The sequence below is a fragment of the Cyrtonyx montezumae genome, unplaced genomic scaffold (assembly GCF_038088225.1).
Source record: "Cyrtonyx montezumae isolate F1298 unplaced genomic scaffold, pur_monq_1.0 scaffold_3, whole genome shotgun sequence".
NCBI classification, from domain to species: domain Eukaryota; kingdom Metazoa; phylum Chordata; class Aves; order Galliformes; family Odontophoridae; genus Cyrtonyx; species Cyrtonyx montezumae.
Window position 1 is genome coordinate 14,981,623 of NW_027072034.1, and position 25,598 is coordinate 15,007,220.

The following is a 25,598-nucleotide window of genomic DNA, read 5'->3' on the forward strand; positions in this document are numbered from 1 at the left end:
TTATGAAAAACATCACAACTGAACTACTGAAATAGAGGGATAAAAAAAATGTATTAGTGTGTGATCAAAGTTTTAATAATCACACCTGGTAAATATTCTGTTTCTCATACTCTATCTTCCTACATTCAAGTGGTCTTTGTGGGACCAACCCTTCTATAGTTGAACAGTATAGGATAAAGAATAAATTCCTTACTGTTGAATCATTATTCTACTTAAACTTTGACTTAAAACAGCTTTAAAATTCAGAAGATGTCCAAAACCTGTTACATGAAAGAGTACATCTGTGCGTTGAAATAATGAAGTTTCATTTAATTTAAGATTTTTTTTTTAATATTCAATATTATTTTAATGTGAAAGTGATTAAAGCTCTTTTTGTGAGTATGGGGGTGGGGTTGCCATTTGAAATGGTCTTTTTTCTTTTCTTTTTTTTCTTTTTTTTTTTTTTTTTCATCGTGAAGGACCATTGCCTTATCTTTTTTGGTTATTGCTTTTTTTTTCTTTTTTTTTTCTTTTTTTTTTTTTGAAGACCATTCCATTTATTTATTTTTTAACATCTTAAAGTCATAAGGACTTATATGCAAAGCAGTCATACACTTTATCATTAAAACCCATAGGTAAAATACGTACACAAATCCAACAAAAGGCTAGTACATAGTAAAGCCTAAGCATACTACTATGCAATATTATGAATACATAACTTTAGAGACTTCAGTTTAGTACTGTTATCTATTCATTTCTGAAAACATTCACAAAGATTTTAAATGCAAATTTTCATTCCGTATCTGGAATAGAACAAAAATTATCTATGTTATAACAACTTCTGGTCATTTGTGCTTGACCAATTCAGTAAATTACAAAGAACCCAAAGAATTCTGTAACTTTCTGTAGAACTATGTAATAAAAACATTGCATATGTTCCTAGTATGATGTCTTTAGCAATCATTTACTGAAATGTAACTCAAACATCAATCTCTCAAAACGTGTAACTGATCAGCTTCTTTTTAGTCTATATCTGAATTCAACTTCATCACAAAACCCCTTTTAATACAAAGATGCAGAAGTACATTAGGTAATACTAATGCAACACAGGTGCAGTTCTAGCACTGTCATCAGTTAGTTGAATCATCTTCTCCATGAACGAGACTCATTATCTTCCTCCTCTTCATCATCATCTTGAAGAAGAGAGTCATCCACCAAAGACTCTTCCTGAAACTTCAAGAGATAAATGCAACAGTCTGTCATGTCAGAAAATGTAAGAGACAGAAAGACATAATGCAATCCAGATCCTTAAAATTTAAGAAAGAATATACATATTTATTTTTAATAGGTAAACAGTAATGCTTTCAAAGAGTACACAGTATATGCATAAGATACACATATAGTTAATAAATGGTAAATGCAGCTGCTTTTTTTCTTTTAGTGAACTTTAAGGTTATCTTACAGTCCAACAGACCTACTGATTCTTCTGCATGTCCTCATGTCCAGCCTTTAACAGCCTGATGAAATTTAAGATGCTACTATGAAAACTAAAGTCAGCTTCTCCATGTTTATGTTAACTATGTCTCTTTTAATCTAAGAGCTTAATCTACCTCAATATTAAAAAAGTTAAATGAGATATTTTAAGCAAGCTTAAATCCAGTATGCTCAATATAATTAAGATTTTAAAGTGTATTTACATAAATTTAAAAAATATATGTTTTCAATGACTTTCAAATGACAACACAGTATCTCGACAGACTGCACAAAACACTCCTCAAGTTAGGGGTCTCAGTTAAAGTTAAAATGAAGAAATGAAGAAGACAGGTAGTGAGGAGTTATGCTTTATTTCAGCCTACATACAGAGGTGTATTTATAAACTTCTTGTCTCAAAACTTTTTCTGAAGACTGCACTTACCACTGCAATTTCTGTGCTAACTGAAGGAAGATCTCTAACTAACTCAGGATCTCTTTCTTTAGCAAAGTCTCCCAGCTGTTCAATTACACTTCTTTCTTCATTGTTTTTCTTGTCCCAGTAATTCTAGTTTGTGCTAGAGAATTCCCAAATTTAGCAAGAGGAATGAAGGTTAATTTGTGAGGCTAGTGAAACTCTAGAAAAATATGAGGCTGTAGGCTGAGGAATGCCTAGAACTAAGCCTTCCCTCTCTTCAGTAAGCTCTTTTACCAGTGGGAAAAACTACTATCTTCCTTCATTACTTTTGCCTACAGAAAGCAGCTCTGTTAACACCTTGCCCATCAATACATGTAAATTACTGCTAACTATACTTAAGACATAGAACCCTTCTGAGGACTCAGTCTTTTCCCCTGGTGTCAAGTTGCTGAGCAGACTAGCATATGATATAGCAATAGCACTCCCCACCATACGACATATAGTTGCTCAGTTCACGCTCACCCCAAAGAAACCTATCAAATTAATGAAATTTATTGTTTTTATTGCACTTAGTCTTTCAATTGCAAGAACATTGTACCTGACTCAACAGGTCTCTGAACTGCACACCAAAGATGATTAAATGCTTCTCTACCTATGACTCTCAATACTCTTCCTAGGTATTGGTTGTTGACCCAATATAGTCAACTTTTTGGTAGGCACTTGGATGAAGAAAGTAAGGCATCTGCAAAATTTAGGTGATTTCATAATGAAGCACCTGATCACTTTCAGCAGCATCCAACAAAAGACCTGCCTCACAATTTTATAAACAGACTAAAAGCCCTATCTATTTCAGTACTGTTTAAGTGAAAAGTAAAGTATTTAGACTGTCAATAGCCTAGAAAACTACTTTTAAAATAAATAAATCCACTTTCTGATGCTAAAATGCAAGTCAGACTTAAGAGATATGAACCCATAGAGTTTTTTCATTTAAACAATAAAACCATTTCATTTTAAGAAATAAATACAAGAAAAAAAGCAAGCTTACTTCTTCTTCATCAGGTTCAGCTTCTTCTGTTTCAACAGCTGACATACTAGCAACAGGCTTGTTCCATGCCAACTTTAACTCCTGTCCTTTGAACCGAGACCCATGAATTGCAGCCTACAACAAGTTTAGTCTTTTAGTTAAATGTCTTTGACAGAACAAAAAATAATTTCACTAATACTTAAATGCCAGAAATAAGCCAACAGTCTGCTTTTTCTGAAAAAGATCCAATTTCTGTTAACTGTCTAAAACAAAACTATTGTCTAGACACGGAATTCACATATCCTTTCAGGAATATGATCAAAACATATTCAAACAAAATAAGCATTGAAAAATCATCAATCATTTGTTGATGCAACTCACTGAACTTAATACCTCACTCAGTTTTTAATACTACACTGATGGGTACTTTTTGAAGACTGCCACAATACTATTAACACATTACTGACTGGAAGAAACAAGACATCCCACAAATACAAATAATTAAATATTTAAAAAAAACAACCCTTGTGATTACAACTTAATCTACTGCAAAGTGTTTCACTTCCTGCATAGTGCTTGTAATTGAAATGTAAAAATTTTTAACTTATGGGATATTCATGCCTAAGTACTAGATCCATTAAGTGGCTGCTTTGGAAATAGTATGTTCAAATTAAAGTAACATGAACTAGCATAAATCAGCGTTAGCAACATTCAGAAGTAACCATCATAGTCACAAAAGATTTATAGTACAATCTGAAAGCACAGCATAATGTGAAATGTAGAAACAATTACATGTTCAATGACATCTGAACATGAATTGTGTGATATTAAAGTCCCCAGGTATAAATTTTAAATCTGTACATATAAATTTATGATAAATTTAAAGATTCTGTGCCTATTAAAATGCAGCTCTGGAGCTTTTTGTCCATGGTCTCATCACAATATCATGTAACTAGAATTTTTAAAAGCACTTATACGTGACATTTAGATCCAGAAACAACTTGTAATCTTTGGAAGAAATCACTACTACATAAAATTCAACATCTTACAACAGGGAATCTTCCTTCTCCGTTTGGACTAGAAGAGATATGGTCATAAAGCTTAAGCCTTTTTTCATTTAAGAAAGTAAAATATTAGCAGTGTTTAATCTAAAACTGGCCTCAGTTGATGTTTTTAATGATTACATCCTCTACAATTTCTTCAATTACCTGCCTTAGACTGCTTTACTACTAAACACAAAAATTCCACTGGAAGTATATTTAGTATATAAGAATATCTTAAGGAAATAAAAGAAGTGAGACTTTACTGTATTTGACCAAGCACAGATTTTCTAAGAGTTTAGTTTAAAAATAAACAAGCAGTTAGACACAGTTATGTGAAAGAGGAAAAGTTTTAATGCTCACCGGACAGTGGTCATATCACACACAGATAAGGAACCCTAATCCAATCCAAACCTTTCCACTTTTCACAGAATATTCCAAACTTCACTTCAAACACATCTTCACCTTACTTAGTATACTTATATTTCACTGCTTTTGAAAAAGAGTACCATGGAAAAACAAAGCACGCACAATGTTAACTTTAACTGTTCTACCAACCATGCCTTCCACTAACAGTATCTCCCTTCTCCCTTCCCAATACCTTCCTGCATTCCCTGCACTTTTTCTTTATTTCATATATCTCGTCTTCTGAGTTTGCTTCCAAGTATTAATGATCTTTGATTTTTGGGTACAGAAGTGAGCTATGACTGAAATTACTATCCGTGCCAATTATTCCAAAGAAGTTGCAAAAGTAAAACCTGTATTATGCTGATAAACAGTTATCTGTGATACAATCTGTTAAACTTTTTGTGGTAAATCATACTCCACTTGGGAGTAGAGGTGTTATCTGGACAGTCCATAAAAACAGATTATTGTTCTATGTCACCTATTTTTATTTTCAAGGAAGTGTAAGTCTTAGTTCTTAACAGGATCTCTTACATAAACTACAACTATAGCACTAAATAATATGAAGGCACCAAAAAAAAAAAAAATCGAATATCCAGTGTAAGGAAGCATCACAATAAAAAAGTTACAACCATAACTCAATCCACTTGAGAATACAGTAATTATCACAGCTTTTATTTGTGATCTCATACTTCCCACTCCTCACAGAACTTTTGTTTTCTGTTTGTGTTCCTTCAACACAGACATACAGACCTGCTGTTTTCTCCTTGCCAGCCATTATGTACCAACTATCATTAATTACACTTGCTTTTTTACATAATAATTTAGTCTACGTACAGTCAGAGCACTACACTGCTGCATTTGAATGATTCACACACAATACTTCTTTTCTTTAAAACAGAATTTGAATTCATGTGCCAAATATTTCTCGAAGTGTTTAACCATTATACTTTAAGTGGTCAGAACTACTGCTCTTACTGGCTTCCTTTCCATTGTAACTACTTCTGTCAGTCAGGTCAATCATCTCTTTCAAGATAAAGCATCCAGAAACAGCCCGGTCAGATATAAAAATTCTGTTCAAATAATCTCCAGAAGATGAACTTTGTGAAAAGATACAATCGTTGCTTAAAATATAACTATGAAACAAATCTTTCTGTATTATACTATATTAATACATATATAATTTACTCTCTTTCTTTCTGGAAACCCTATTACTTTTATAGTATGATGCAAGGATTTTAAGGAAAACAATAATTTGCAGTACAACTACATTCATTATTTTGTGCAGGTTCACATACTGCTTGCCCTATTCACCTGAGAAGGCAAGAATCATGTTAAGCCAGACATATAAAGTCCTAATAATCTATATTTAAGGATGATTAATTACAGCATACCTCAATGTTGAATTTTAGAACTCTCTAAGAATTACTTCTATAATTCTGTACTTCCATAACTTCATAAAGAAATATGCTTTGGGAAAAAAAGATCTCATTGCATAAAATTACATTTACACTATCATTAATTTCCAGGCAAAGCTAAAGCCAACTGACAGCGATCAAAAATATAGACTCAGTCTGTAGGCTGTCGGTTAAACTATAGAAGACTGAGTTCTTCAGGTGAAAGTAACAGGCAATTAAATGAGCACATGTACCTATGAATTCCTATATGACTGCCCTGATTTCCCTCTTACATCATGTATAACCCCACTTTGTTATAAATATCCTATAAGAAGTTAAGTAACCACAGAATCATCAAGTTTGGAAACGACCTCCAAGATCATCCAAGTCCAACCATCCACCTACTACCAATCTTTCCATGTCCCTTAGCACAACATCTAGATGTTTCTTGAACATACCCAGGGATGGTGATTCAAGAGCCTATTCCTGGAATAAGGCCACCAGCAACAGTCACAACTCTCCAGTTGCTCCATGCCATGTCCCCCTGTCATCACAGTTTGAAAAGTCCCCTCCCTGGACCACAAGAAAGGTCACTCTGCCTGTGTCACCTGACCGATGGTTAACCTATAACTAGACTTCCGTACTAGAATCCTTTAAAATATTTCTGAGTAATTAGATGCATTAATCAAATATTAGAGTATATCACAGTCGAATGCTGCCAAATATTTCAATGAAACTATACTCACAGCTTCAGCTTCTGCTCTTGTCTTAAAGGTAATCACCGCGTGGAGAGAAGAGTCATCTATCTGGCAATCTTCAATTTCACCGTATTGCTTTTAATATGAAAAAAAGAAGGGAAGAAAAAAAAGCTTAGTAAAACAGCCCTACTCCTCTATCTCCGCTAAAAACGATGTCCTAAATGAAGTGCCTCAAAAAGCATATGAAGTTAGAACAGAACACTCTTTCACAGTCTTAATGCCAATCAGTTCTCTTCAAGAAATAGTGTTATTTTTCTTTGTGCTTTTAAAGCACTAAGTATCACAGTTTACATTTCCTAAATGTAAATATACAAGTATGAAGTAAAATTACAACAGAAGAGAGGTTCTTCTGCTTCAATACTTCCCTCTTGATTATTGAGAGGGGATCTTGAGATTAGTTTACTATGAAGCACTTCTACAGAAAGATGAAATACTGGAGACTTAGACAAAGTTTCCAGCTTAGCTTGATTTCAGTATCTTAACTTCTAGCCCAAAAAACTCTTTCAATGGTCTCTAAGGTCCTTTAATGCTGCCAACAGAGTAAGCTTCAACACCCAACATATTTGTACAGGTGGACGGCACTGTTGAAGAACAGAGGACATGAGATAACACAGAAGCAACAGTCCTCCGTCAGATTCAGTCGTAATATAAGGCTGTGGATTAAAAATAAGTTTACTCTTTTCACTCTTCACTTAGACTGGATTCCAAATGCCTCCTGGTTGACCAAGTAGATTGTTGCTGTTGATCAACAATAACAAAAAAAAAAAAACAACCCCAAAGCTTAGACAGATTAATAGATAAAACCTTTGAATGCCGTGTCAAGATTTGTCAGTAGGTGCATAGTTCTCATCTTGATTGTCCAAACCAGAATGGCAGAAACAGTGAAAAATTTCAGGTCACCTAAAAACTTGACTCAAAAAACACCCCTAATCCTGACAAACTGTCTGCTGTTTTAGTTATAAGCAGTTGAGTTGACAGTGTAATTTCTGTTTCACCTTCTTACGATTTTTTTTTCCTCTAAATCATGACCAGATACATCATGTTATAGAGTCATTCCTGAATACTATTTCCAGATGAACTGAATCCAGCAAAAAACAAGTCACTGAACAGAAGAGTGCCACCCCATGAACAGAAAAAGTGAAATTACAACATACCGCAAAATGAGGAAGAAGATCTTCTCTATCACTTTCTGTAAACGCAGAAATTTCTAATGCCCTTGGTCGATGATCCACAACAGCATGCACAGGAACTCCTCTGCCTCTACCCCGTCCACGTATTCCTCTACCTCTGCTACGTGATGCGCCTCGACCTCTTGCATGAACCCCTCTACCACGAACCGAAGAAAGAATTCCTCGTTTGGCAGCCTAAGATATTGACACATATTGATTTATTGAAATTCATCACCTAAATACTTGGACAAAACTAACAAACGCTTATTCTGACATTTCCTAAAAGAAATGCATCCCTAAAGAAGACGCTGAGCGGCTTTAAGATCTTAAAATAATAGGTCAATTAATAATGTTCATTATTAAGAGATTCAAATATGGTAATGGAACAGAAAGAAGAACGTATTAAAACAAAAAAGTCAAAAGAGCACTCATTTATGAGGACAGTTCCTCTCCTCAAGAGAGACTGGAGTATAATATCTGAAATTTCAGTAACGGATTTTCTCACTGTGGTGACTAACAGTTTTCTCCTAATTCACAGACAGAATTTTTAGTCTGATAAAAAAACATGGAGCACAGTAACTTCTGGCCACAGGACTGTGATGTGTGAAACAGAGGTTCCACTAAGCATATCCAAGGACAAACTGTTCTCTAAAACTCTGGTTCTACGCAGTCACTGATTTCCATTCCTCCAACTGTGTTTCAGTTTCACAGAACAGAGACGCGTTTCTCCTGAAAGCAAAAGGCTCTCTAATAGCCAATGAAGAAAATAAATTTATAAAATTTAATCTAAGCTTAAAAAAAAATCACCCACAAACCATTTCAAGGATTGAATTTGAGTATGCAGAGCAGGTATTAAGGAAACAGATCTTTCCGAAAGAAAGTGCCCAACTTAGGAATCAAAATGCTAAACAAAATCAAAGTAACAATGTTTTTTAATGGATCCTACTGAGTTTATACCATCTGCACTGCTAACACTCCCTGGAAAGCATGACAGTGACCTCTATCCATGAGGAAATCAATCCATTAATCTATGACTACTGTATTAATAAAATAATTCAGGACACCTCTGAAATATTATTCACCATCAGAATAATTACTTTAAATGTTTGTTTTGGAATTGTCTCAGTTCAGCTGGCTTGGCTTCTTAAACTTATTTTCACAATCATCAAAGCTGCACAACAACTTAAAATAAGATTTCAATGCAAACCAGTTGCATGAATGCCCAGTGTTCACATGTAGTTATACATAAAATACAACCAAACTTCATTAATATGGACTTATTTAAGCAACAGAGCACTCTGCTTAAGAGTAGAAAAAACATAGGAGTATTACCCAATTAAGTAGTTACTACAGTCATACAGGGAAGACAGCTGAATATAAAACAGATTTATTATCCATTCGATACTATTCGTAACTTCTTAAAATAAGATACAAAGAATCTAGCACAGACTTCTGAATTATTATTATTATTATTATTCAGAAGCAAGCCCTTAACAAAAAATACATTTCTGAACACTGAACACTTATGAGACACTGTATTTACTTTCAGAGAGTGCATCTTTCTCAAAAGTAATGCTGTGTTAAGATTACTTTCTGACACTCTGGCCTTTTTGCTTAACACTGAGAGTATGTTAACATTACAAAAAATAGACAAATCAGGCTGTGTTTTTTATAACTTTGTAATCAAACACAGCACCAACTACAGACAACAACTTAAAAATACTCTTATGTTCTACAGGATTTATTACTATCACAAATCTGTAAAATACCACATCATTTAAAGTTTCAGAATTTAAATAAATTAGTGATCAAAATTAAAGCCAATACTACTGAAGCAGAACTGAGAAAGCTTTTTAAATACTATTGTTAATTGCCTCCATCCATAATATGAAACGTAATGTTACACCAAACTGTTTGTTACAATTCACAAGTCAGCAAAAATGCATGAGAATATTTCACTAAAAGACAGATAGAAAAGATGAGAGAAACATACTTCCAGCTGCAGCTCTGTGTATTTCCTTCTTAATTCAGTAACTTCCTCCCCAGCTTGCATCTTCTTGTATAAATCCAGTTCAGTATCTAGTAACTCTTTCTGCATCTAAGAAATTGTCACAGCAAATTATTAGTTCCACAGTTTACATTCTCTAGTGAGGAAACAATTTTCTGATGAAAGCCAAGTATCTATTGCTATGCTCCTAGCAGCAAGCTATTTCTGAAATATACAGTGACTTTAAGAACGGCCAGGGTTGGCCTCCAGGTAAGCAAAAAGTCTGCCACCACACTTCTACCTGGAAAACAAATTTCTAGAAACTCTAAGGAAAGGGAATTTGAAAACCAGAATGTGTAATGAAATCCTAAACTTAGCCAAGTTGTGGCTTATTGATTTAGATCACAGCTCTAACTTTGGAGGTAAACTGCTTACAACTCTACGTTTTCACTTAAAAAAAAATAAATAAATAAACCAAGCACAAGCTTAGGAGTCTTAAAGAGGCAAGATAAAAGCTCAGTATGTAACAACATGTTTTTGAGTTTGATGATGTCTAAGCTCTCAGTCCTCCAAACAAAGCTAAAAGAATCTAGAGATTCTAGAAACTAGAGATACACAAGATAGAAAATGCAAAATTATATGACAGCAATGAAGTGATAAAAAGGGACTCTACAAGAAAAAAAAACAAAAGGCATTGTTATGGATGAATACACAATCCACACTCGGTAATGAGAAAAGGTGTTTTAAGACTATCACAATTTTATAATGAAAAAGCACAAATGTTAGTTCTGTTCAGTACACTATAGAAAATCTCTGCTAACAGAAAGTTGGTCTTGGATGCACCTGTAGTTGCCCTTTAGCACACAGTACCTTAGAAATAAGGAGGAAGTTCAAAAATATGTATCAAACTGAAAGGTGTCTCTGAATCCAAATGTAGACACATTCACAGTAACAGCAGAGGTGCAGGTGTTGGTACAGGTGCAGAAAAGAGCTTTATGCAACTATGAAAATGTTATTTGAAGTTTTGTTCCAAATTGGAAACTTGTCTTGTTTTTAATGAAAAAAGCAGCAATCAAATAAATGTTCTAATGACATCACAAATGAGGGAGAAAATTATAAGTGACTATGGAAGTTTTACATTTACACCCGTTGATTCAAAACCACAGCATGTAATGTATTCAAAGGCTGGCTGTCAAGAGATGAAGGTTTCGCAGTTGTGACAGTTGGAAACCAAGAATCACCACTGAATGATAAAGAAGGGATTTTTTTGTGTGTTTCTTTGTTTTTTTTCCTGGAAGCTTTAAAAGAAAAAAAGCTGGATTATTCAACTGGCAACTTCAATCTGAACCCGTTTCAGCCCCATTTACTGATTATCCACAGCAACCATAAAAATTCATCTCCTGTATTATGATTTTAAGTTTTCAGATTTGCAAACTGTTTCTCAAATTCCAGTGTTGTCACAGAATTGTAATGCACCAAAGACTTGACAAAATAACCACTTCTGAAATTTAAAAATGACCAGTAGTTAGAACTCACAAAGCAGTCAGTGACTCTGGTGTCAGAAAGTCTCTACACTTTTAAGGTTTACTTCTAGTGCTCTTAATGAAGATTTCCCTTTTTACAGAGCTGTGCTTGACCTCAGTAAGAAAATGCCTCCTTTAAGACATACCAGGAGGCAGCAAAGGGTTTCTGTGTTTTGTAATCTGCATGATCTGGAACAAGACAAAAATAAGTGAAAACTACAATCACATGAGGACCAGGTTGAAAAAAAAAATAGGAATGTGGACTGCAGAGATCTCAAGATCAACACGAAGAGTTGAAGGTAGACAACCTCAATCATGCACATACCTGTACAAACAGGGGAGAACCTACAGAAAAGGTAACAAAGGGGAAGATCTCATTTATTTTCTGGGAAATCAGCACCCCTCTGAAAAGCCTGTACACTTATAAAACATTATGGGAAGCAAAGAGGAGGAATTAGTTGTCTATACACTTCTAGGGCCTACAATCTCACAGAGATTACACAGATTGGTTTTGGTTGGAGGTGATCTTAAAGATCATCTCATTACACTTCCCCACTTTAGGGTGACTCACTGAACTGGAGTGCTGCAGCGGACAGATGCTGGCTCTTTAGGAAAGCCAACTCTGGATGCTGAGAAAGAAGTTGCCCTTTCTGTGAGAGAGCAGACCAAAAGCACATAGCTACGCCTAGGGCCAGACGATGACTTACTTTCAAGTTTATGAATTTAAACTCTGTGCCCTAAGTTGCAGAACATGCAGGAAATAATCAGCAGGAGGCCTGCATGAACGAATAAAGAGCTCCTAACAATTTAAATCTAAAAACAAAATGTAGGAGAGGTGAAAGCAGGCTCAGATCACAGAGAAGCAATACAGACTTCCTGCCTGAGCATGCAGGTACCTAGTTTGTAAAGCCAAAGCCCTCCTGGAGTGGAATAATCTGGCAAGGCAGTAAGGAACAAGAAAAATTTATGTAGGTGTATAGACAGCAAAAGGAAGACTTTGCCATGAAAAATACAGGTCCACTGCTCGATGTGGAAAGTGACCTAGCAACAAAGGATCTGGGAACAGCCAAGGTACTAAATGCCATTTTCTCCTCAGTCTCTACCGGCAACACTGCCCTTCAGCAATCCCAGGCCCTGAGACTAGTGGAAAAGTCTGGAGTGAGGAAGACTTACCTTTGTTAGGAGAGATTCAAGTTAGGCAACATTTAAGCAAACTGGGCGTACTCAAGTCCCTGGGAACTGATAAGATGCAACCATAAGTACTGAGGGAGCTTTCTGTTGTCTCTGCAAGGCCAATCTCAATTATTTTTGAAAGGACATGGCATTTGGAGAAAGTTCCTCAGAAGTGAGAAAAACCAAATGTCACTCTGACCTTCAAGAAGGGCAAAAAAGATCTGGGGAAGTACATGACAATCAGCCTCATCACAATCCCTGAGAGGGTAATGGAGCAAATACTCTTGGAACCCATTTCCAAGCATGTTAACAACAAGAAGGAGACTGGGGAAAGAGAATCAAAAGCAGCTCTGAAAATATTTCCAATTCCTAGGACTTTTGTAGTTCAAATTCACTCCACAGGAAGTTAACTTTTTTTTATCTAAGATCTCTTAGAAACGTTCTCTCACTAGACAGCACCAATTCACTCTCAAATGTCAGAAAAATGCTTCCATCACCTCCAAAGAACGTGAATTTAATCTTATTATAGAAGTCTTTGAAGTTTGGAGTTAATACCTTTTGTTCCCCCCTCTATAACAGTTATTCCACTACAGTTGTAATTATTTTAAAGAGAAAGAAACCAACTTCCAGAAATCATAGTGTATGGCTCATTTTCAGGAGCACTGCTTCAATTTTTTCCTGACTGACTAATGAGGTAAGAAGCCACAGTGAAGTGAGTACATACAGGTCATAGCAGTAGTTCTTTTTGGTATTCCCCCCCCCCCCCTCATTTGCACATTTATACTGCAACTACTGTTAATGCCCCTATTTTTATGTAAACTGAACCACCATTTCTTCTGCTTCAAACTGAAAGCTTATAAATCATTTAAACTCAATTTGTGTGGTATTGTATTCACTAGTTTTTCCAAAACGGAATCCCAAACTTTACAAGAAATTATTAAGCATTCTGAAAATTCAAGAACTGAATAAAAGCAGCGAAGAAAATTTAAGTGTTTTTCTGTTCTACTGGAAAATACACTATAGAACAATCTGGCCTTTTATTATTATGCACTTTTAGCTATGATAAATTCAGTTGTATGCTTTTGACAGAAGTATTTGCTCCTGAAAATGTCACTTTTGGGCTCATTCTGGTGCAGTTGGTGCTGACAGACTTGCCGTCACGGTTTTACAAATTTTCTTATTGGTATTCCACATCATGAAGAGCTCTGGGAGTTAAAGAGTTAATGCTCCAGCTCTATGGATTGTCAACAGTTTCCGGGTACCTTTCTCTGAAGAGAAGAACTACAAATCCCAGAAGACTTCACTGTTCCTCTTCTGTTTACAGGGAAAGATAAAACCACCCAGGACTCACTAGACTGTCCTTTCTTTTTCTGCTTGTCTCTATGGTGAGTGTTCCCTAGCTGTCTGACCTTCAGCATTACAATAAGCCCTTTGGTTTTGGACACTCATTTATCTGATTTACTAGCTTCAATACCAATTATTATACTGTGTTATCTAGCATTTGGTTACCGTATTTAGTAATTAGTTTTCTCCCTTAGCTCACTGCTGCTGTTGGATTTCCACACCCCTTTCTCCCACTCTTAGGGCATGCATCCATAAGTTCCTCCACCCTCATTTTAGTCATGGAACCAGGCTCAAACCTTTTGACACATCTCTTCAGGAACAAATACTTCTATAAAAACCATTCAGTTGATTTTTTTCAAAGCTAACAAAATTGCACTTTAAAGCAGAATCAAGAAATTGGTTACAGTAACACGTGAGTAGAAAGTATAGCAGTAAGAGAAACTCCTCTCACAAATGCAGCTCAAATATTGATACCCAAATCAAAGAAAAACTAACTGTATAACCTTATTTCTGAAAAAATCAATTGTTTCAATTTCAGTAACATAAAAAGAACGAGCAAACAAAAACATATATACCAGTCTAGGAGTGAAATATCTTCACTAAAGCAGTTCATTTAGGTATTAGATGTGACCAGTGGGTATCTGTGTTGCATAACGATTACCTTTTTGCACAAGAAATACTCTTTTCAACAACCATCACAACAGCAGTTGTCTATTACTAAAGCAACAGATAATTACACAAAAGACTGAATAAAGCAAAAGACAATCAGACTTCTATTAAGCTATATTCAAAATAACAGCATCTGTACAGCAGTTGCACAAGGCAGAAGAACAGTTTCTAAATTAATGATGTTCCTTTAAACAGAGGGCAAAACCAATCTTGCTTCACAGAAGACTTCAAGATTAGAATAGCATACTTCTAAACACTTCTGATATGGCTGTATATTTTCATTATACCGACCAAGCACATAAATTCACCTTATTAGAAAGCTGATCAAAACATGAGTACCTGAGTCTTAGTTTTCATGCTTTTTAGAGGAGTCCCTCCTCCTGATGATACACCTTTTAATTCATCCTTTAACTTGGTAATGCTATTAGTTAAAATCTCCAGTGTTTTCATGATTTCTGCTTTGTCTTCTGACTTCATAGTTTTATTTTTCTCCAGCTTTGAAATCAGCATCTGTCCAATGTAAACAAATAAAATAACTATTTCCATTACAGACCTGCTTTTCGAGTAACTACTACAACTAGCAGAAAAAAAAAGCATTGTATTTCTTATGTTTTCAGAGAATCAGAGGGGTTAGAAGGGACCTTTGGAGATCAAGTCCAGTCGCCCCTACTAAAAGCAGATTCCCTACAGCTGGTTGAGCAGGACAGCACCCAGATGAAAATCTCCAGAGAAGAATCCACAACCTCTCCAGGCAGCCTGTTCCAATACTCTGTCAACCTCACAGTAATTAAGTCTATTCACACATCTGCATTGAACTTCCTGTGTTTCAGTTTTTGCCCATTGCCCCTTGTCTTATCACTAGGCACTGCTGATAAGAGCCAGGCCACAACCATTTAACACACACACTTCAGATATTTATAAACGTTGATGCGACCACCTCTCAAGTCTTCTCCAGGCTGAAAAGACCTAGGTCTCTACACCTTTCCTCACACAGGAGATCTTCAGGCCTTATTTGTATTTGTGGATTTCTGCTGCACTCTTTTCTAGATGATCCTTACCTTTCGAACTGAGAAGCCCAGAGCTATTCCAGATGTGGCCTCACCAGCACAGAGCAAAGGGGTATGATAAAGTCCCTCAACCTGCTAACCATGTTGTGATCTTCAAAACTCAATGAAGAAGGCTTTTAACATCTTATATTCAGATATTTAATATCTGATTGATGGATTTGCTAACGAACATCTGGAGTTTCAAGATACTGAAATTACTTCAATAAAAACATTCAATCTAACGACATTTTTGCTTTTCCCCCTTCCTAAGCTTGTGTGCAGGGATGTATACTACTATATATCAACTTCCACACTCGCAAAGTATAGATGTCACTCTCACTTCTGATAAAGTGTGCATTTTGCACCCAAACCACATAATCTCAACTAAAACTGTATCTAACTGTAAATGCTTGGAGTTTAAATGAAATAACGACAAGCCAGATTAAAACTCTAAACTTAATGTGACAATATCATTTCAGATGAAAACATGCTTGTTTTACTCCAAAAATAATGTCTCCTATTTTATTATGTTGGCCTACGACATCAGAGGCATTGCTGCTGGTACAGAGATAGAGGTTGAAGCTTCCCAACAATATTCAGTTACATGTTGTTGCTGTGCAACAGATGGCAGCAGAGGGGCAGTCTGACAGGAATGGCATCTGATACAGGAGCGAAGATGAAGCAAAAAGTGTGTAAATAAATTCTTATATGCAAAAAAAATGGCACCCACTTACATTTCACTGATGCTTGCTGAACATTTACGGAGACCAAACAGTGAATGCAAGTGCAGTGAAGCAATGGGTGGTGCATTTCAGCAATGATGCAGTCATAGCAGCTATGAAACAGTGGGCCACCTCCACTGGTACAGATTTTTACGAGCAAAGTACACAGGAAGTTCACTGATGGCAAGAATGCACAGCTAATGGAGAAGACAGTGTTGAAAAGTAGTGTTTTGTAGTTGAGAATCTGTTCTATCAAATCATGTCACTGTGCCCTTCGTATTAGTTGTAGTTTCCAAGGAAATAAATAGGAGGCATTCCTTTTGGAGCAATCTACGTATACAACTGAATTTTACAACTGAACTGCTGGCCTTCACTAACTATAGCACTCTACCTTTTGTGTTTCAATGTGCTTCTCTAAGATTTCTTGCTTCTTCTTTCTCACATCTTGTTGAAGTCGCAGTGCTTCCTAAAAACATTAAAAATATACAGAAAGTTTCTGGATTTTGCAAAACTATTTCAGAAGAATAATATACTGTATCTCACAAGCGTACACCAGTAACTTACAACAACAGGAAAAAACAGTTACAAACTCAACCCTAAAGGGAATATTTAAAACCGCATCTTGGAAAATACAGCATAGCCAAATAAGTGATCGTTATTTGTGTAGTTGTATACCATGAAGTTGAAAGGTAAAATAACATACTACCATAAGATGTACAGCATGCAAGAGTTCAAACTTGCAAGGATGGTATCTTGAAAGAAACTCTGAATACAGCCAAAAGTAAAAAAAAATAAAAAAATCCAACAACCTCTTCAGTACAGTTCCAGACCAAAAACAAAGTTACCCTCAGAAAACCACCTCTTTTGCATTGGCTAAAAACAGAATTATGATGATACAATGAGCAAATCAAAATGAATTGAACCTGATTAATTTGTGACATACTGCACTCAGAAGGAAAAGTAGGAAATTGCCACAGCTGCTGTGTTCAGGTCTTAACTAATGCTTCTTGAGAGAAAGCGACTGCTTCTTGCTCTCAAATACAGAACATAAACCATCTGAGGTACCAGGATAGTTGTAGGACAAGTATAAAGAGCTTTGACGCTAACATAATAAATAAAAGAGGAGTGGCAGATGATGAATTTGCACTTCTAGATTACCTATCAACTACTATCAAACTGCAAGTGGATTACCATATACAAAGTGTAAGTGCACAACAGTTACAAAAAAAGAAATAGTAGCAAGGTTTATATGTGTCTTCCCAAATACTGACAAATCCTGCTGCGTGAAATGTTAGTTTTGCAATATTGTGTGCAATCATTTTTCTGCAAGGAAAGGGAAGATAAGACAAAGGGGACAAATGTTCAGAAAAACTAGGAGACAGAAAGAAAGAAGGGAATGAGTCCCACAGAATCATGTTTTTCCACAAGTGCTAGTATGTTATAATAGAAATTTCTGAAGACAGAAAACAGCACAAGAGTAAAGAACCAATATTTTGGCGTGTCTTCTATGTTTTCTCTATAAAAAAAATAATAATAATAAACAACAATAAACTACAAGCATTAAGTCATTAATTTCATTCCAAGTGTTTTTGTTTTGTTTCATTTGTTTGTTTTTTCCAAGCACTCAGTTTTTTGTCTTGAAAACTGAAGGCACTGATTCTGAAAAACATGTTTTGGAGGACAAGTATGAAATGAAATCCCCAAATCAGAAGTAATTTCTTTATAGTCTGGACCAATGTCCCAACTAACAGGCAGCAACAAACTGCTACTTCAAATTAAATTAAACATTAGGCTAATATTTGAATAAAGCTCATATTTAATTCTTAATATGCCAGACAGATAAATACTGTCCTATATTTAGTTTTAATAAAGTGTAAGAATAAAGCCAGAATAGGAGCTTCAGTGAGCTCTGAACATCCAAGGCAAGCTCAGCTACAAATAGAGAGATGATCCACTTAAGGTGAAATTTAAGGCAATTTTGTTGCACTTTCCCTTCAATATCACACAGAATTAAAAACAGAGGCAGGAGAACTATAATTTGGAAAAATAAAATGCAAAGTTACATAGTTCTCAGTTTTCAGGTAAATAAACAATAGTGATCACTGCAAGTACAAAATGTAACTATAACAGAAGTCCTTTTTAATGAGAAAAAAGATCGTTTCCAAAAAGGCTTAAGAGAAAATACTGAATACACTATGACTATACTATACTACCTTCTCACTCACAATAGACAATTCATGCCTCAACAGGGAGATTTTGTAACCAGGAAAAAGTGTTCCACATTTTAAGTAGAGTTTTAAACCTGCTTATACTGCCTGAACATGCACTGACAAAGTAATAAAACAATAATGAATTTTCTTGATCTCTGGAAAGAAACCATTATAGTAAACTTAATCTCGCAACTAGTATTACCTATGCTCAAGATGAATACATATAGTGACTATCTCTAGTGGTCATAAGTTCCCAATCTAGGTCCATTTTATAAAGAAGTATACTTAATTTACCTGTTTTTTCTTCTGTGCTTCATTAGAGTCTAGCACGGAAGTGGAAACAACAGGCAAAGATTTCTGTGCTGCCTTCAAAGCAGCAGGGTTGTACACAGTTTTTGTCAAGCCAGTAGAAGTGGATAAAACCTACAGAAGGAAATCATTTTATTTTTTTTTGCCAGTGAATTTCAATTTAAAAAAGAAATACATGACTGTCCAGAAATATATATGTGTATTTTCTCTGTTTTGATGGTATGGAATATAAAAATTTGGTGAAATAATTTTATTTGGAGTTGCTGAAGTTAAATGACTTTTGAAGAGGCAGCATCACATCAAATATATAAAAATTCTTCCCACTGAAATTTCATAATGTAAACTGTATGTACTTGAGCATAATTAAGGAAGTAGAAGACCAAGATTTGCTCAAGAATATATGATTTTTTTTCTATTTATTATTTTTACCTTTAAAGTACAATTTTATATAGCTGCATGAATTTTTTTTTTTCAAAATTGAACAACTGTAGAAACTAAGGCCCAAAGTAGATAAAATAGCTCATTTTCATAGGCAGGTTCTGAAAAGTAGCTTGCAAAATCAATGAGACAAGACATACAGGGAAGTCTTGTACACTGTACAAGGAAAGAAACTCCTATGTCTTACTTATTCCTGTATGACGTGGATATTTCTCCATGACTTACTAAGAGCTCAACCATCTGCTTTACAACCTCTCTAGTATCTACAACTTACTTCTCTACAGTACCTGAGAACTTAGAATGATCTATTTCTTGCAACATTTCCTAAAATACATTTTGGCCATTGGTCGGTATTAAAAAAATCCATGATTAACATTTGGAGATGATAAAGGCATAAACTTGTCTGCCTTGTTAGCAAATCACAACATTTTCAGGAGTTAAAAATATTTTAGATGTGTGGAAAACTAAAAGACACATGCAGAGTCTACTGGCCATCATGCAATCCATAAAACAGGTATCATGCCGAAGAACAGAAGAAACAAAAAGGACAGCCAACATCAGAAAGCCAGAAAAGATCAAGAGATCAGAAGAATAACAAGGATGGTTCAACATACAAGATTTTCATGTAATTGTTCTACTGATACTATTTCTTCCCCACATTAAGAATGTTCTAGAGTAGGTAGTGCAGACAGAGAAAGAAAAAAAATATATCAAAGCATGTTATATATTATAAAAGCTGATATAAAATGATCTAAGCAGGCAACCGAAAGAGAGATGAAACTGTTTTTAAACTTATTAAAGCACATCAACATATACACATCCCAACCATGTTCCTCTTACAAAGTGTAAGACAGGCCACATAAAAATAGAGCAGAACAAGTAAAGAACAGAAACAGGGACACATTCCTTCTGCCCCGAACTCTCCACGGCAGAATGAACCACACTTAGTCATCTCCAAAAGTAAGAAGAGATGCTACTGCAGATGCACCTGCATTAACTAATAAAGAAGGATAAGAAGCAACATGTTAATATCTTACTTCTTCTAATGCAACTTAAGAGGGAGAACTGAATCTCTTCCTAAGTTCATGAACTGCCAATTCCTATTCAGATTTGAAAAGGGCTGATGAAATGCACTTCCCTCTTTCCCTTCTGTCCTTGAGAGGTAAAGATCCCTACTTTCTTATTGTCAAGTTCTTGCCTGCATTCAGTCAGAGGCAGAAAAAGCACAAATATCCACATTTCTGACAGCTGTTGATCTATTGATTTCTAATGGTTACAGAGCACTGTTAAATTAACTATGGCATTCTCATGCAGAAGGGAAGTAGTAAGAAAAACAGTCGAAAACAAGTTACAGAATTCTACTAAAAATGCAAAGGAAACTGTTGCTTCACAATCAATCCACTGAACAACTCAGCAGCTAACCCAAGAGTCTGGACTGTAATATAACAATGGAAAAACCTTTTGTAGCATGAATTCACTCTTTGTAGAAAGGATAACTCTTACAAGAAGAGGAAAAAAGTACTCCCACTCAAACTGAAGCAGATTTCCAATTGGCATAAAGCACCTATGTAAAATGTTTTTCTCTGCACCTAATTTAGGTCAACAAAAGGGCAACAGAATACAGCCAAGAAGCCAAGATCAGTATGTTTAGGTGGCATGCTTAGGCTTGGCTTGACGCAAGTTGAAGTCAACTGTATTTGAAACTAAACATTAACTGTCATTATATTTGTGTGCAAAGTATAGCACTGTATCATTGTAGTTAAGTTTACTATCAGCACTAATGGATAAACCATTAAGAGGGACAAACATACTGGATGCTTCATTCATTTCAGGTCAAGCCAATTCAGAATAGAGAAGACATAACCAGGCACAGGAATCTTTTCTGGGTAAAACTCACTGCCTCCAAATGCTGTCTCAAAGGAACGTTATCAATAATGGGGAAGCCCATGTCCTAAGGTGCTAAAGAGGTCTGGAAACCAGTATTACTTCACTACATCAGGAGCAAACTCCAGCACCATTAATAACTGTACTGAAAATTGCTACCACTAGGCAAAATATATAAGTCGTAACTAGTGTTCAGATGCACCTCTCCCACCTTACTTCTTTGTCATTTCTGCACTGATAATTTTTTTTCTTTTTCTTTTTTTTTTTTTTTTATTTTTTTACAAGTACTGCAAGTCATAAGATCACGTAAGACAGTTAATGTTTACAGCAACAGATTTTAGGGAACACAAAAGTCCAAAAGCAGCTGTTTGGTGGTTCTGCATTTATGTTTTGCATTTTCAGGAAAATATCAGTTTACTTGCTTTTTGAAATGCATTTCTCTAACAACTCAGCAATTCTAATTGTTTTTGTGACAAAAAACACAGCTTCTGCCCTAGCACATTTACTTACCCTCAGTTATTCTGAGCTTCTGTATATTATACTCCACAAAACTAGCCTTTAACAAATGACTTTATTCACACTTCTACAACAAACTGTATATTACCACACGGGGTTTCATTATAAAAGTAATTTTTTTGGAACTGAATGGGAGAGGAAGGTAATGCAAGATATTCTCTTACCTTTTCAGTTGTTGGAGTAACTGGCTTTGACACAAAACCCAGTCTATCCTTCACAGATAATTTAGTCACATTCTAAGAAAACAACATAAAATTATTCTTCAAATCTGTTTGTGACTACAGTCATTTATGTTTTTCCTGTATAATTCTTAACGTTGGAAACTTGGAAAAAATAGGTTTACTTAGTAAAATTGTAAGATTCTGAACAACAACAAAATGATACCAGAACTGTTGGAAACAGAATCTGCTAACAGAGTACTGCCTACAGATGCCCTTCTAAAGACATTTCAGTTCCTGTGTTTTTATAAGCTGCCATTTTCAGGCATCATTTGCAGGAAACTGGGGTCTGAATTTGAACTCACAAATTCAAATCTTTTAAACTGAAAAAGTGCAATATTCTTTTTCGGAAGGAAAACTGAAGCAGTGGCATAGTGCTATTTGTAAGATACTTCCATCAAAATTTAAAGGCTATTTCATAAGTGAGTAACATTAACACATCACATTCTGACATGATTCATATTGGTACTACAGTTTTCTTCTTCCTTAAGGGTGATGTACTGATAATAAAAACACTTTCAGACTACCATCTATCTTACGGGTTTAGCTGTTTAACAGATAAGAAATTAAAGAAGGATGGCTTTTAAGTTCTCAAGACAGAAATTAACTTTAGTTTGAAATCTGAAAACTGCACTTCAACACAATACTAAGGAAATCTTTTCAGCCTTGTTTTTTAAACCACAGTACTTAACTTTTGTAAAGTAACTTGGTTAAGAAAGCCAAATATCAGTGCACTTAGGAAAAACTGAGATACCAAAACATCACTCTATCAATTGATATGCACCTATAAGCAATGTCTATTAACACTGTATAAGAAACCTCTATTTACAGACGTATTGGCATATATTTAAAACCAGTTATAGAAAAATGTGTGCATGATTTATTTTTCTTTGATGGATCCTGCATACCTGAGCAACTTCTGTATTGGCACTCTGTGCTTCTGTAGGCTCAATATTACTTGCAGGTACCGGACCTAATCGCTCCTTGACCGATTGTTTCACTACTGGTAAACTTGGCTGTTGAACTAAGGGTTGTATTACCTGTAACACCCCCCACCCCAAAAGGAGCACATTGTAACGTTAGTAACAAAAGACTACTACACATGCAGTTCAACAAATATACAAAATTCTTGCAACAGCATTAATATTTCCTTTTTTTTTTCCTAACAATCAATAGCATTCCACCTGAGAGCAAATTGTATATACAGACATCATGAGATTTGGAATTTTTGAATTGACTACAGTGCACACAGCTTTAACATTTAGTTGGCACGTGCAGCTCTAAACAGTGATTCCATTAACCACATCTACTTAGACCATTTTAATGTCCAAATTAGAACTGAATAAACAGTGGTATATGTGATTACTTTCACAAATCTATTTTATCAGCCATCCATAGAAAGGCAGAACACAAGCCTGTATCATAAAGATTCTCACTTTTTACACTGACACATCATTCTTTACCTTCTAACAGGAAGACGAGAAGACTAGTGGGACTGAGGGAACAAAAGAGAGCAGCTGGTCTTTGAACATACCATGGCTATATCCTGACAGCTAACAACTTGTCTTTTAATTTGACAAAACACTACAGTTAAATACTTAAGGGGAAAAAAAGGAAACAAAACAAAACCTGATGCTTCTGACAAAGCTTCACATCTTATTTGAAAACAGAACTACAAAAAAACATCCAGAGGTCACCTAATCCATTCCCCCACTCCATGGCAAAGTCAGATATATATAGTGCTTTAAAAAAAGAGAATCCACACCAACTGTAGCTATGATATCAAATATTAATTTAAATAAAAGGAGAAGTTGATGTTCACCACCACCTAAAGCTTACAAATTAAAAAATATCTGCTTATTCATTCAACAGTTTGGTAACTTGTATTTTGGTGTACAAGAACATGGAAGTCCTGCATTTAAAATTTTAATTTTCTGTTTCCACTTTTTTGTCAGTGACCACATGCCTCCATCTCCCACACTAAACCTCAAAGTGAAGTTTCTTGACACAGTACGTGACCAGACACCTGGAGGAATTCTGTCAAATCACCAAGGTTTACAGGACAAAGGCAGTGTGCTGAGAAACTAGTGACTAAACTAAAAAATCCTAAGAATAATTACAGCTGTATATCCGTGATTTTGCAAAAACGTAACAATATTTTATTATGCATAATAAACCAGATATTATAGTTTTAAATGTATTGAAAACAAAGTTGGATGACATTATCAGCAAATAAGCTGATGGCAATAACTTTTCAAGCTATCCTACTCGAGAAATTTCACATCTGTGTTCACGTAAATGATATACTGCACTGCCCTCTTCTGGCTGATCATATGTAAATAAAGCTTCAAAAATAATCATTTTGAGTCACACAACATCAGATCAAGAAACAACGATATTTATTAATGAGAATCAAAATTCAAACCTGAAGAATGTCAGCTGGAGAGAGTGAGGTGGGTCTTTACCCCATAAAACCAGTTCTAGTATGCAGTACATTTGTTATAAAATAAGGGGACAGAAGAATCTGTTACCTAAAATGCCCTACAGCACGATTGCTCTGGTAAACTGAATGATGGTAATACACACCATCAAAGGAAAGGACTTATTAGAGGATTCTTTCAACTGCTGCTATAAGTCACCCGTTATATTTATATAATTGTATGTAACATTAATATTTCTTATACAAAGGCTGTGTCACGTTTTCTAACTGTAGAACACTCTGTTCCACACTAACAGCAAATACATTTCAGGTGGGATACAATTAAAAGGGAACTGCTATGCTCGATGCTAACTCACAAGACTCTCCATCTGTGACTTGGAAGAATCCAAGCTGTCCATTATGTTTCAGTGGAACCACTAGGTCTGCTAACATATCCAACTTGGCTTGCAATATGTCATGAATCAAGGCTCCATAACAGTTCTCACATTCATATTCTTAAAAGACTTGTCAATGCTGTAACTATGCACTTGACATATACCAACAGGTGCTCCACTGTGAGAGTCAGTCCAGAACAGTAAAATGCCCCTACCTGTTCACACAAAATTAGGCAAATGCTGCAAACTGCACTGTGACAGTATTTCCTCTCCCTCCCTCTCTCTCTGTGTAGATATGTATTTAAAAATGGAAGCATCTTTGGGTAAAACCAACCACACTTCTACCTTCTATGGCTGTACACAAGTTGAAGAGGAAAGGAAAACAGACTAGAGAAAGCAGCATTTTGGGGGAAAAAAATGGCAATCATCATCTCAGAATCTAAATTTACTGCCTGTCTTAGGCTCATAAGAATAAAAATAAAAGCCTACATTAGTTAAAGAAAACCAAGTATCTCAGACAGGAGCATCAAGTCTTATTTACATAAGATGACACAAGAGCTGTACTCCTTAAATTATACAAGGGCTTTCTTCCAGTACCATCCAGTCATACTCCTGAAACTTCTATCTGAATTCAAAGAATCAACAATTAAAGAGTAATTCTGGAAAAGAACTGCATCATGTATTCCACATTTTAGAAACATTTTGGCTTACTCTTTCTACATTAAAATAATGTCCAGAAGTAATTATTTTAGATAAAATTCTAGATAGGACCCTTTACCTTCTGTGTGGTAGTTTGAATTTGAGGTGTACTTCCTTCTCGATGCCAGTAAACTTTGATAAAACGATTATTTAATACTGCTTCTGTACTTGATATAGCTTTCTTGGCTTCCTCGTGTGTGGCAAACTGGATAAGGGCACCTTCTGGGTCACCCTGATATGCAACCTATGAGTTAGAAAAAAAACAAAAAGAATAAAAAACATACTGTATGCAGGATTTTTGTTTGTGTCATAATTACTACAAAATCCCTCGTTCCAGAGACTCAGAAGTTTACAATTTGAAGTCGGTATGGGGCAGCAGATGAGCA

General features: G+C 35.4%; 1 protein-coding gene across 3 annotated transcripts in view; it reads right to left on the bottom strand.

Moving 5' to 3' along the window:
• Positions 1-383: 383 nt before the first annotated feature.
• Positions 384-25,598, bottom strand: part of RBM26 (RNA binding motif protein 26) — a 46,660-nt gene continuing 21,445 nt past the window's right edge. For 2 of the 3 annotated variants that reach the window (XM_065744074.1, XM_065744075.1), the window contains exons 12-22: positions 25,292-25,456; positions 22,608-22,739; positions 21,646-21,717; positions 18,629-18,757; positions 16,516-16,590; positions 14,696-14,866; positions 9,654-9,758; positions 7,646-7,855; positions 6,480-6,566; positions 2,913-3,026; positions 384-1,212 (exon numbers count right to left, since the gene is read on the bottom strand). In XM_065744074.1, coding sequence (XP_065600146.1) covers positions 1,123-1,212; positions 2,913-3,026; positions 6,480-6,566; positions 7,646-7,855; positions 9,654-9,758; positions 14,696-14,866; positions 16,516-16,590; positions 18,629-18,757; positions 21,646-21,717; positions 22,608-22,739; positions 25,292-25,456 — 1,350 coding nt within the window. In that variant the 3' untranslated portion in view covers positions 384-1,122. The remainder of the gene's footprint in view (positions 1,213-2,912; positions 3,027-6,479; positions 6,567-7,645; positions 7,856-9,653; positions 9,759-14,695; positions 14,867-16,515; positions 16,591-18,628; positions 18,758-21,645; positions 21,718-22,607; positions 22,740-25,291; positions 25,457-25,598) is intronic. The other variant, XM_065744076.1, reaches the window with a different exon arrangement.